General features: G+C 50.5%; 1 protein-coding gene across 2 annotated transcripts in view; it reads left to right on the forward strand.

Annotated features, from left to right (window-relative positions):
* Positions 1-381: 381 nt before the first annotated feature.
* Positions 382-13664, forward strand: part of nkain2 (sodium/potassium transporting ATPase interacting 2) — a 48497-nt gene continuing 35214 nt past the window's right edge. For both annotated transcript variants that reach the window (XM_040160864.2, XM_078093743.1), the window contains exon 1: positions 382-1748. In XM_040160864.2, coding sequence (XP_040016798.1) covers positions 1695-1748 — 54 coding nt within the window. In that variant the 5' untranslated portion in view covers positions 382-1694. The remainder of the gene's footprint in view (positions 1749-13664) is intronic.

Consider the following 13664-nt stretch of genomic DNA (forward strand, 5'->3'; position numbering starts at 1 on the left):
CTCCCTCCCCCTGAAACATGAAGCCCCATGATTTCCAAATCCTGCACAAACTCACTGCTCAAATGCGGGGCAGACCGATTTGGGCAGTTTTGGAGTGCAATAAAATATTAAAATATTCCTCAAAAAATACATAATCAGTTCCAAATATATCAACATAAATGAATATAGAGCATTTTTCTGGACTTCAGCACGCAGTATAAAAAACAAAACGAGATGATTGTTATCTCAACCGATGGCGAGTGTTTCCAGGGTCGTTCCACTTTTATTTTGAAATTCCTGGCCGACATAGCTACACTGTTGCGCGGTGTTTGACTTGACAGATGGTCCCGGTTCCCATTGTCTCACTCGTCGTCCTCTGACTCCCTCGAAGACAAACCCCCCCTCCTCCTCCTCCTCCTCCTCCTCCTCCTCCTCCTCCCCGCGCCGACGGAATAAACTTAGCCGTCATTCCGCACGTTGCGCTTGGAGACTGAAGTCGCTTCTCCATCCGAAATGTGGACATTGCTTTCTGTTTATTTATTTATTTACTCATCTCTTTAGCGGGGCGCAGATGTATCCGCTGTAACGGAGCGACCGGACGGGGAGATGAACCGGAGGAGATGACTTGTTCCCGGTAGACCAGCGAGAGACGTCGGGATCCTCTTCCACATCCCAGCATCCCAACAGCATTTTTACTCAACAAATTAAGAGGATCGGAATCTCCTGCTGGAGATTTAAATTTAAAACAAAGGAAGAAAAGAAAACGCCGTGTTTTTTGTTCCGGTGTGAATCGGAGGATGTCGCCGCTGCGTCCCCGTTAGTTCCCCCGAGAGGAGCGCGGAGGAGAGGAGAGGAGTCGAGGAGGAGGAGGAGAGGAGAGGAGGCAGCAGGGGCCACTTTCACTTGTTCCCTCCACCCGGCAAACAACATTAGCTTGTTTCAATCAGCCCAATCCAAGTGATGCCTGATCGGATTATCACACAAAAGAACGTTTAACCTGGAATATCGTCCCGTCTCACGCCACCGTCTCCCCGTGCTGTAGTCATTCCGTGGCAAGGATGCGGCCAATTTACTTGATCGTCGACTTTCTGGTCGGGTAGATGATGATCGGACAAGTGGTCCCTGTTTGGACATAATCGAGAAGACGCTGTAAAGCTCGTTTGATTGGTCGAGGCAGTTACTTTGGGTCGAGAGAACCACACGATCAGAAATCTGACTTCAATCCAGCTCAATCCATCCAAAATGCCCCTCGAACCCCGATTAGTTTCAGACTGCCTTCAGTGACGGGAGCTCGGAAAGGTTTATTGCTACACAAGCCAACGACGGATACATCAACAAAAACATTCTCCCGGACTCGAATCGTCCCCAGGAGTCCATTCTGTGTCTCTTGCTCCCTGACCCCGATGTGCATTGGACCACGTTTACCCGTCAGCGACCCGGCCATCTGAATGAAGTAGTGGCCTTTTATTCTCTCGGGCCCCCGGCGAGCACAGGGGCTGCACTCTGTTCCCCCAGGCCAGAGCAGCCAGAGCCTCCATCTGGGCTGCCAGCCAGCCAGACGGTTCACCGGGGGCGTTTTTGGGGCGGGGGGCGGAGGGCGGAGGGGAGGTGTGTGGTGGGAGGGGGTCGGAGGTGGGGTTTGAAGGTCCAGCTGGAGGAGTTTTACCCAAAGCTTCTTCACCACGTGGATCACCGGGGAGAGGAAGGAGGACACCATGGGGTGCTGCAGTGGCAGGTGTACCTTGGCCTTCATATGTGGCATGCAGCTGGTAAGTGTTCATTTCAATTCTTGATCCAAGAAGGGAGGAGGGGGGGGGGGGGGTTGAATGGGCAGATCAATCAATGAGGTACAGCCAAAGACGAGGAAACACACCATCATACCTTGGTGACGGGGCACAGAGCAGGTTATGGGCGCAGAGATGGACGGAAATAACATGGATGACTGAAAGGTCACATTTCAGAAGCTAGTAGGTGTGTGAAAGGTCACCATACAACCTGGGGTCTGGTTCCAGGGGCAAACTGACAAACGGTGGATGGAACGGAGGAATTGCTGCTGGCGGGGGCTCGGTACTAAGAGTCCATGTAGAACATTGATGGATAGATGGAAGCTTTGGGTGATAAATTAAAGGGGGGTGGATGGCTGGCTAGATGGTAGATAGATGGATGTGATGGGCTGGTGGATGAAAGGTGTCCACAGACAAATGTATCTGTCCTGTTAGGTCCTCACACGTCCACCTAAAGCACAGTGGATTTTATTAGCAAAGAAAACATCGCAGAAAACACTTAAAACATCACAGTCAAGTAAAGCTAACCTGTTAGCACACGACTACTTATTTATGCATTCCTTTGAAGTTGGTTTGTGGCCGATGTTTGGTTTGTACCAGCTAGCCGCTAACCTTTGTCCGGATGCTGTTTCCAGTTTTTAAGCAGGTACATTGGATGTATAGCAGATGTTTGTTTTTTTAACTTGTGTCTCTCAACAACAATAAGTTGTTTGAACAAGTTGCAAACAATAAGTCATTTCGTCCATTATTTTTGGTTTCTTTGATCGCTATCATCAAAAACTCCTTTAACGCGACAGCAGACGAGCGTTCAGAAACGTGTGCAGGGGGTGAAAAGCTGGTGTCCAGAACGGGCCGTTGGTGCGTAAACACCAGCGGAGGAAGTAGTTGGTCACGTCCAGTCGGCGCCAACCGAAGACCACTTTGTCGCGTCGCACAGGACGATGTCACACACGTGACACCCTCCGCGTTTCTGTGTTCAGCCCGTCAGAAATCCCCAATAAGTTACGGGCAGAAACATCAGCGTGTTAGCGAGATTATCTGATGCCTCGTGCATGAAACACACTCGTAGGTGAAGAAGGGAGGGAGAGAGAGATGCTGTCACGGTGAGAGCCATTGGGTCCAATGGGGTTGAACTAATGCTACGCCACAGTCAACACCACGCTCTGCTCTGTTAACCGTGAGAATGGGCTGATGCAGATGTTGAGTTATGATGTCATTGCCGTGGTTGCCCGCGGGGGGGAGGGAGGGGGCGACCACAGCGGCCACATCCCTCTTTGTTAAAGGAAAAACATAATTGACCACAAATTAAAAGACGGCCTCGTTCGCCGCTCGCTTCTCGGGCGTAATTGTTTTTCGCCGTGTAAAGCTTCCACTTAACAGTTGACCTTGTGTGCGAAAGGAAAAACAACGGCAGTCAGTGTGTCTCGTGTGGTGGAACGGATGTCTTAACGGTAACACTTAACTGCACTTCCCCCCCCCCGCTTCATTAGCCGGGTTAATTGGTGGAGATACGTGATGTCGCTGCGGCTGCGCTGGGATCAGTGACCCCGGCTTGGAGGCGCTGACGTCACAGCGTGTGAGGCACAACCGGCCCCCCAAACCGCAGCTAGTTGGACCACATTAGGCGGATTTAAAATGATGCTTTTCTGTTTGCTTGACGTCACGGACGAAAAGGTTTTAGTTAAAGTGACTTGGTTAAGATGGCTCAGTTAAAGCGACTAAAACGGCTTATTTAATTGGGTTTTATTTGTCAGCTAATTCATAAATCAAACCAATTGTTCATTCAGCAGCATTGTAAAGTCTGCAGGGCCGATCGCAGCCTGACGCGTCTCAGACACACCAGGAAGCCTTGATTGGAGGATCGGCTCAAGTGCTGTAATCATGTGATTCGGTCCTCGCGCCGCGGGATCAAGTCAACAGATTTCTTTCAGATTGGTGAAATGATTTGTTGAGATTTGATTCATAAGTACTGCTTTTAATGGATTTCCTAAAATGTTTCCTTAAATATCTGTATACTTCAAGATATGTAGTTTAACATATAAATGACTCACATATCTAATTTATCGAGTCGATGAGAAGGACCCAACGATTAGGACATGATATGTTGTTTCTTTAATGAACTATTATTTGGCGGGTGAAGCTCTAAATGGGATCTAATCAATCACTGCGCCGGGCCAAGAAATAGTCCCACACAATTAAACCAATAATATACAATATTCATCCTATTGACGTGAGAGCGGAGAGGATAAATCTCCCAATATGTCCCCGTTTTGACAAATAGCAATGGAATTAGTTATTTAGGTCAGAGAGTTTTAACAGTGATGTTGTTTTGCCGAAGATGAAACGCACCCGGTGTCACAGCGCGGTGCGCCGACGAGAGACGGAAATTAGAATGTTGGTACAAAATAAAAGAGTGCAAACAGACGATGGCAGATCAGATGGTGTTTTTACCAGCGTGGTTTTATATAAACATTACACACACACACGCATACGCACACGCACACACACACACACGCCACTGGTGACTCACTTTCGGTGGCGATGATTGTGTTCCTTGTTGCCATATCGGCCCACACAGCCACCAACCGCTGTCACGGAAACGACTACCACGCCGTCCAATGACGGCAGCCCGTGACCTCGCCCCCCCCCCCACGGCCTCCGAGCGGCGCGTCAGGCGGTCGGCGGGCGGCTGTGGCGATGACACGCTGGGGTTGGCGTGTTAATTGAATGCAGTGGGTGGAGCGATGCAGCGTAATGCAGGGATGCGCTGAGATAATAACTCATGATGCAGCGAAGGAAACGTCTTCAGACGTGACCCCCAACGTGCAGAGTAGAGCTTCCGTGTGTCGGCGCCGCGCTCAGAGACAAAGGGTCCACAGGCTACCTGAGACACCGTGGGTGACATTTCCACCATTGAGGGACATAATGAATAATTTACTGTTGGAAGCTGCGACACGAATGCAGAAACAGAACGTCTGCGCGTGTGTTACCCGCCTGCAAAACCGTCATGTGCAGTCAATCAAACCAAGAAGTCACTTCAGATGCTTTTCTGTGGGGGGGGGGGGAATATTAATTCATTTCGGTTCGTCTCCGAAATCGGAATCAATTGTCGATTTGCGTTTAGATATTGGAGCTCTGCAGAAGAAGTTCTCCCACTCATTCTGGTTTTTATCTCCGCTCCTATAGACTCGTATGACATTCTGTCAGTTATTGTGCATCATTTTGAAGCTGATCCACTGAGAGCGCCCTGAGTTGAAAGCGATGGGAGCGCCGGCAACAAAACACAATCTTCAGACCTTCCTCCTCATCGCCACATCTCAGCGAGATAAAAAAGGCTTCGCTATCCTTTATGTGCAACTCCGCTTTCAACAAGAGGCCACACGCGCCCGCTGCTCGCCGCCTATGGATTTTCTGTCACGTTTTCTTTCTCTCAGTCTGTAATTCGTCAGTCCTCTCTCCCCCTCCGGGTCTCTGCCTCGTTACAAATACCCTGCGACTCCCTGTACGTCTTTCTGACTCCCTCCCTCCCTCCCTCCCTCCCTCTCTGTCCCCGCTTGTGAGGAATGCAGCCATCATACCTGACACATGAATGGCAATCCATTAAACGGAACCCCCCCCCCCCCCCTCCCCTCTACCCCGGTACCGTAGCGGTGGTTCCATTGTGCCGAGGACGGCGTGTCCGACAGGAGACCTGAACCCCGGGTCAGTCCGCGCTGCGTTCCCATTGTTCCCACCGATGAAACGCGGTTGTTCTATTGTGGCTTCCAGCGTTTTGGAGGCAGCGCAGGTGAATGCGGGCGACGATGTTCAGAAGTCGGGGATGACGGACAGCCAGCGGGGTCCTGCGTCGCCCCGACGCTGCGCTGGTCATCACGCCGGCTACTCCCGCTCACACTGGATTCTTAATGGCCTTTCCAGGCTTTGCTAGTTCCTCGTATCTGCTGATGCCCGCAAGGTGCAGACAGAAAACACGACAAGGAAACCGCAGTCAGATTGCTAACCTTTTTTTCTTTCTTTTCGTTTCAGTGATTCATAAGCAACATTTCTGCTGCAGGATTTAAACTCTCCCAAAACAATTACAGTGGTATTGACAGCAAAGCTCACAGGGAGATGCTCAGTTTATTCCAGGGCAACGTGCTGTGCTGCTGTGATATCATTGATCAGACAAATGGAACCGCTCTGTTCAAGCTAACAGATTTTTTCAAATTACTCCGTCGGAAACCCTCTGCTTCCTCCGGTACGCTCTGCTCGGAGTGAAAGTGGGCTGCTTGTTCCTTCTCCAAGTTCTCCACGGCCGTCGTCGCCTTGTGCTCCAGTTGTCGGCTAATTAACTTTCCTTAATTTGTCGTATCCTCAGAAGCTGAATGATTATCCAGTTCTATGTTTAACACGCGGCGACTCTGGCTTCACGCCGCTGCTGACAGCAGTGCGGCGCGTGCATAATGAGTGCGGTCCGTTGTCATGGCGACCGGCCGTCTCCAGGGCCGGTCTCACGGGAGGAGGAGAGTCCTGCAAATACACACGAGTTTCTCTGTTGATAAAACAAAACCTCAGGCCCGTCCCAGATGTTCTTCTGATGCGTCACAGATTTAAAAAACCCACATCTGTAACGTCTGGCACGCTGTGATAAATAGGGCCGTATGAGGGGGAAACACCCCGCCCGGTCCACAGATGCTGTTTGGCTGTAAACGTGGCGGCGCTGAAGGAACAAGCTGTCGACACCAACGGCACCAACATCATTCTGCACAATTCTGAGACTTCTAACACAGTCGATCTATATCCAGTCCTCGCTGTGGGAGGCGGTGCATTCAGGTTTGTTTCACGCCGGAGTGTGTGTGTGTGTGTGTGTGTTGTGCTGTTGGGACGGTACTGGAGCGTTCTGCTGACGATGACAAGGTCCTTCGCAGCACATCTGGAGGTGACAGCGACTCGCTAATTGATCTCTGATGGCGGGGATAGAGTAACGGATGCGCGTAGTCCGCCACAGGCATTGGAGCCCCGCGCAGCTGCTGGTTTCATATTTAAGCCGACGAGTCGCACGGAGCGTCCTCCTGGGCTGCAGCATCAGCATCTGTAATTCGACGTGTCTTCTCACTTTTGTCGGTGTGATCTTGGATCACCGTGACTCCACTATTTCTTTCTTTTCTTTTTCTCCCCTTCGTGAGAGCTTTCTCGTAAACTTCAATTTCCTCCAGTAGTTTTTTTGTTAGTATGGCAAAAACAGCACGAGTTCTTTCTCTCGCTGAGACGCAGCGCGTCGTGTAAACGCGTTTGGTGGCGCCAAGCCGCGATGCTCCGTCACCGTCAAGCAGTCTGCGAAAGCGTGAAAGAGTTCAATCTGTAAAAAAGAGAAATGTTTTTCTTTGAGTGCTGGAGTGGATCTATATTCCCCCGCAGCTCAGTGGAGGCTTTAAGGTCCAACCGCTACACAGTTGGACTATTTCTTCTACACTCTGAGTAATACTGACTCACAAATGGAAGTTTACAGAAAATCTCTAATGCCTCTGTGCTAATGCTACGCTAAACAATGTTAGTTATCAGTCAATAGTGGGATTGCAATACTTCATTGGGTTTGACAGGCGATGTTTTTTGATGTTGGACTTAAAGTTCTTAAATATATATATATATTTTGGGATGAATCTTAATACTACAAAACCTGTGAGTAGTAGCTCAGCTCAGTAGCAGTAGTAACACTTCATTATTGCCGTTATGATAAAAACATGGCACCTTATTTGCAAAATCTACCACAAAAATTGACCCGGAATCCGACACTGAATTCACTGCAGATTATTAAAATAAGATAATATAGTTTCCTCATTGAAGACATTCGACGTGTCCCAGTGAGAGAAAACTATTTGTAGCTGCTTCAGTTTTAGGGTTTTGCTTTTGTTCCTTGATTGAATATTTCAATAGAAGGAAGTTTATCCTTCGCAGCCATTTAATCTCTGATCCGAGAAACAAAGAGGACTCGCATCACAAGATTAGATCACCGTGTTCCACGACTACTCGATTCCTCCGCTGTTCTCCTCTCTGGTGTCTCCTCGCAGTGGCGAGAGGAAGCGTTCAGCGTAACGTGGCCCAGGACACATGTTCTCCATCCTTCAAAGCCAAAAGTGATCCTCACGTCCCCGCCGACGCTGGCTCGGCTGGTTCCTCCACAGCGACCCGGTGGCCCGTTTTTTTTTTTTTTAATCCTCCGCCCGGATTCCACTCCGGAAAAGGTCGCAGCGTGTCTGCCGAGGCGTGTACCGACGGCGCCGGGGGGGGGGGGGGGCGGCGGCGACCATGTGCGTGACCACCACTGATGGAGGAGCTGATGGTGTTTGGCCTCAATATTTACACAGACAGGCGAGCAGCAGACGCTGCCTCTCTCCCCCGTTTCACTGGAACCAGACAACCAACCTGCTTATCGGCGCTCGCTGCTTTCTCTCCTTCAAGGTGAAGCCCCCCCCCCCCCTCCCCCGCCTCCCCCCTTTGCTCTTCCTCCACCCGCTTCCTGTTGATGCGATTGTTGCTGTTGTTGTGGTTCCCGATATTCCGTTTTGATCTCGTTACATCAAAGAAGTGCTTGAATTATAATGGCCGGCGAGTGCAGAGCGATGCCGCCGGCTTCATTACGCGTGGTTATGAGATGCCTCATGCACGCTTCCTATTTGGGGGGGAAGCTGTTTGGCGACTCTTCTCAGGCTAGAATTATGGACCTAAATCTACTCAGGCAGCGTCTCTCAAAAGCACAAACCAACACAAAACCGCCGGTTCGAGAGATCAAACGCAGACATGCGACTGGAAAACGTCTAAACAAGCTGCTTCCCAAAGGCGTCCCCGCGGACCGAGATCTGAAAGCCCAGTGGGACAATTTACGAGCCACCGCCTCCTTTTGTCCTGAGCCTGGAGCGAGGACGGAGACACAAGCCACCGAACTGTGACAGCAGAACTCACAACGATCTTCACTGTCTTCTCATTAGTCCTGCAAGAGGAAAATGTATTATTCAAGTAATTAGCAAAGTTGCAGACGATGATGACGATGATGAAGAGTTGGGGCCTGGAGTCTGGTCCTCGCAGCAGCGTGATGAAGAGTTGAGGCCCGGAGTCTGGTCCTCACAGCGGCGTGATGAAGAGTTGGGGCCCGGAGTCTGGTCCTCGCAGCAGCGTGATGAAGAGTTGGGGCCCGGAGTCTGATCCTCACAGCGGCGTGATGAAGAGTTCTGAGGATCATCATCAGTGATCAACAGTTTTATAAATCCTCATCCTTCCCAGATTTATTCTTCCTTTAATTCTCTTTTTCGCTGCTCTGCACAGCCTCTCCCTCCCCCCCTCTCCCCTCCCCCTCTCTCCCCCCCTCTCTCCCCCCCTCTCCCTCCCTCTCTCGGCCCATTAGAGTTGCTCGGGGAGCTGTGAAAACGACGTAAGCGTGTCTTTGCCTGTGTGTTCACACGCCGGCACATCGGAGGAGGTGGAGCGTGTTAAGTCTCGCCGCAGAAGCCCTTCGACTGGGATCAGGAGCTAAGGGAGGACAGGAGGGAGGACGGGAGGGAGGGAGGGAGGGAGGGAGGGAGGGGAGAACGGACCGTTGGGTAGATGTATTCATAAAGGACGGATGAATGTCTGCGCGCCGATCGATCTCGGGATGGAGGGACTGGGATTCGGATGAATGGACGGAGAGGAGGCCTGAGTGGAGGTCCGGGGGGGGGGCGAGGGGGACGAGTTGGGGGACGCAGGGGAGGAGCAGACGATAACAAGAAAGGACGGATCGATGATGAATCGATGCCAGAGATGTACGGATGAGCAGATGACTAATGGGCGAACGGGTCGCTCAACGCGGCCAAGCTATCGGTAACGGCCGTGGACGGCGGGCGGTGGCGCGGGCCAAATACGTCGGGTGGTGACGGAGGAGTAAATAACCTGTCGGTGCGGAAGCCCGACAGGAGACGGTGGCTCAGGGCCTGAATAAAGCTGACCTTCAGAAGACCAGATAAGCTTCACGAGAGCGGGAATCCAAAAGCCAAGCTCACCTCCGAGGGACAGAAGGAAAAGGACGGCGCCCAACGAGCGGCGTTAAGCGTGGCGGTGGGGCCCCAACCGAAGACTCCCTCTTTTGTCAAGCTGTCATCTGGGAGGGACACGCGGGCTTTTCGGGGGGGAACTCGATGGCGGGTCGAACGTCTCTGGCGGTGGCGTCTCACGCTCGTCAGCGAGAACGTTTGAGAAGAAGCCAAAAGCGAAGGTTGTCAGATGAAGTCCTGGTCAGGGTGGACTTTGACCTTTATTGATATTTCTGTCACTTGTTCGTCCTCCGGCTTCACAGGTTCCGTCCGCAGGGCGACTGAAGGGCTCATTTTTAACCCCGACTCCCTCGTTTCGTGGAACGGCACCCAGTCGTTCTGCTCTAAAAGCCACAAACCGGCTGAATCTGCCGTGAAGGAAATCTTTCGGTCCTTGCACCAGTGCGCTTTCGGGAATTTGAGCATTTACAATGAAATGTGGAGTCTCACATGACTTCAACAATGCCGCCGCCGTGTTGTGCGGAGCACCAAGGTGATAAGGAGGCGGTTGCCTCCGGCAACCAGCTTTAGGCCTTTATTATACCTCAAATTCCTCCTGAGAATGACTAAGCAATGCAATTTGACAAAATCCCTCTTCTTCTTCTCTGTGTCTTCAAATGGCATCTGCTCCTTTGAAAGATTAAACTCGACTACTCCTCCGTGTCCAACGCGGATATACGGTATCTATATTCACCAGCGAATCCCACCTATATTACAAAAATGTTTCTCAGGCGGATTTCTTGGTAATTCTGGTTAAGTCGTGTTTGGCCCCGAAGAGCGACTGAACTTAATTATCAGGCCAAAATACCCTCAAGTGGGACTTAAAGAGCACATTCTGAAACGCTGAGCCTGTTGGTTTCGTTTGGAGCAACATCCACGGAACAACGCGCGGCTCGTTTATGAGCGAGAATCCAATTTCACCTCGTGCACTCTTCACTTGTTCATCTTAAACCTGCTTCTCCTGACGGAGGCGTCTTCTGTCTACTAGACCGTCCCGAGTGCATCAGGATATTACTACTGTGAACAAATCTCAACGCATGCAAAGACATCTGAGATCAGTTACAGCCTCAGACAGTTGAGCTTTAAGGGACAAGTAGCTTTATGCTGTAACTATTCCTAAAATTAAACTGAATTCAACGTTACCAAATGTATTATTCCATCATTTAGCCCAAATATTTGTCTTTTCAAGGAAGCGTTTCTATCGCTTCACCTGAACATCCGGCATGTCACTTTCATTTTGTGCACGTGTATCATGTCACGGTCCTGATTCAGCCTCTTTGTCTTGGTGGCGTGGAGAAAGGAGCCGCGGTACAACGGCGCGTCTTTCTTATCCGTGATGCTTCCCGACCGCCTGTCGAGGTCTTCCGACGCGTCTCCCAACAGCTGCCGTCCTCTTCATCTATAAATGTACGACTCAAGTTTTCTGTTCTTTGACACGCACGCAGATGCGACGGGCGCCGAGAGGCAGCCTCTCCGTTCCCTCGCTCGCTTCGTCCCCGCCGGCGCCACCACCGAAGAAGAAAGGGAGAGTTTTGTCTCCGCTTTGAATCCCTTTAAGGACTGTAGAATATATTGGCCGAGGTGTGAGAGCAGAAGGAGCTCGTCGTCACACTTCCATCTTTACCTGGAATCGTTTTGCCTCCTCTGCTCATCTCTCCTCCTCTTCCTCTCCTCCTCTTCCTCTCCTCCTCTCCCTCTCCTCCTCTTCCTCTCCTCCTCTCCCTCTCCTCCTCTTCCTCTCCTCCTCTTCCTCTCCTCCTCTTCCTCTCAGTATGAATCGATTTGGTCTTATTACCTTACACACCGGCCCTCTGGTTTGGCTTCACTCTTATCTCTCTCTCACACACATAGACACACATCTATTTTTCTCTGCTGCTTCTGTCTCACACACACACACACACACACACACACACACACACACACACACACACACACACACACACACACACACACACACACACACACACAAATACACGGTAATCTGATCCGACAATCTCTTGTATTTTTTGAATACGCCAGCTAAAGTGAGATAGGGATACAGTCTCAGCTTTCAGCCCGGCTGCGTATCGCAAACATCATCAGCCCAACGGTCGTCACGTCTCACCGAAATAGAAGCGGCGCCGTGTTGTTGTTGAGCGTGAGAGACATGGCGGTGGCAGCGGTGCGTGTGTGTGTGTGTCAACTTGATTTTATTTTACGTGTATATTTTCGGAGGGAATGTTTTCCTCCTAATATATTTGAATTGCAGGACAAGAATCAGCGAGTCCTCTCTCCCTGTTAAAGGACTTTTGTCTTGGAAAGTCCGACGTGGTCACAGAGAGGAAAAGTCCCGCCAGAGATGCAAAGTGGAAGTTTTGTATTTTTGCACTTTGAATGTCCCGAAAATAAAAAGTCCATCATTTCCCGCACCGACAGTACTTGGTGCTTTGGATTCGTTCCAAGGCTTTGATGGGCATCAAACCCTCCCGCTTGAATTCCCTGAATGAGCAGCTGTGTTTTAAAATGACACCGTTCTGCATAAACAGAACGTGGAGAAGCTGAACTCGCCTCCGCGCGACAAGCATCTCTGCATATAGGTTTAACTCAAACACAGAAACAGCAACGAGTTACAGGACAAACTCTCCGACGTGGTCGTTCACTGCGTCCGATGAGAGCCGGCCGATATCGTTTGGCAATCCGGAGGACGTGATTGATCGGAATGGAGAGAGACGACGCGTAATGCAGACAGTGTCAGCTGTCCAATCCCCAGAAAGGGTTTTATGATTGATGGCGCATTTGGAAGTCTCACAACTCGGCACTGCACTCACGGTGATTACATCTGAGTGCGTGATTCCGCATGCGTGGGGTTGATTAAGGTGTCGAGCTCGCCTGCTTGCATGAATTTGCATGTGTGCGCGCAAAGGTGACGGTGCAGTTTGTCCGTCGGTGATTGTGTGTGTGTCGCTGCAGGGGCCATGGGGGGGGGCAGCGTATGGGAGGGGGAGAGCGAGTCACGTCTGGGAGACGGGTCACAGGGGGGCTGGAGGGAGGGAGAGCGGTGAAGGACACATGAAGGTGTGGCGAGGAGGGAATGGAAGGGGGGTGGGGGGGGGGTGACGTACGTCTAGCAGCTACAGTACAGTAAAGAGTCCGCGGAGGGAAGGAGGTCAGAGGTCAGGAAAGGCTCGGCTCCCTTTACCGATGGTCACGGGCATCGTCAAAATTCCCCGTAGCTCCAACTTTCTTATTGTTGCCATGCCGACACAAAGCCCAATGTTGCCATAGCAAAGTCATTTTAGTGTATCTTAATGTTATGTGGTAAAAACTGTCTCCATGGCAACTGTGAGCAACTTAATTCCCTGATAAAAAAGATATGATCGAAAGCCTGAGGGCAGAACTTGTACTATTTCACAGAGCTGCTTTTCCAAAGTCAAGAACGAACTTTCAAGCTCAGTTTTTTTTTTTTTTAACTCTTCCAAAAACCAACGATAACACACTGTCACCTTTGCATACAGCATTAGGACTTAAGTTGAGAGCTGAAGTGGGGCCATGTTCCTCCACGGAACGCGTGTGAAGCAAAAGACTTGATCTAATGGCCCAGCGTCTACCTATTGATTCCATAGTAAAGACACAGAAAATCTCTGTAAATCCTTTATACACAGACGCACACACACTTCCACCTCGAGAAAGGATGGAAGTCTCGTGTCAAAGTTCAGTGTTTTAATCCCGAGGTTTCTGCTCACTTACGATCCGCGTTCGTTATCCGACCATAATTAAGATGAATCTTCATCCAAGGTTCGTCCAGACCTCAAGAAACACATTTCATCATAATTCAATGTTTGAATGGTGTTTTTGTAAAGTCGTTTCATTGGGTTCCATT

Source organism: Gasterosteus aculeatus, chromosome 18 (genome assembly GCF_964276395.1).
Source record: "Gasterosteus aculeatus chromosome 18, fGasAcu3.hap1.1, whole genome shotgun sequence".
Lineage (NCBI taxonomy): Eukaryota > Metazoa > Chordata > Actinopteri > Perciformes > Gasterosteidae > Gasterosteus > Gasterosteus aculeatus.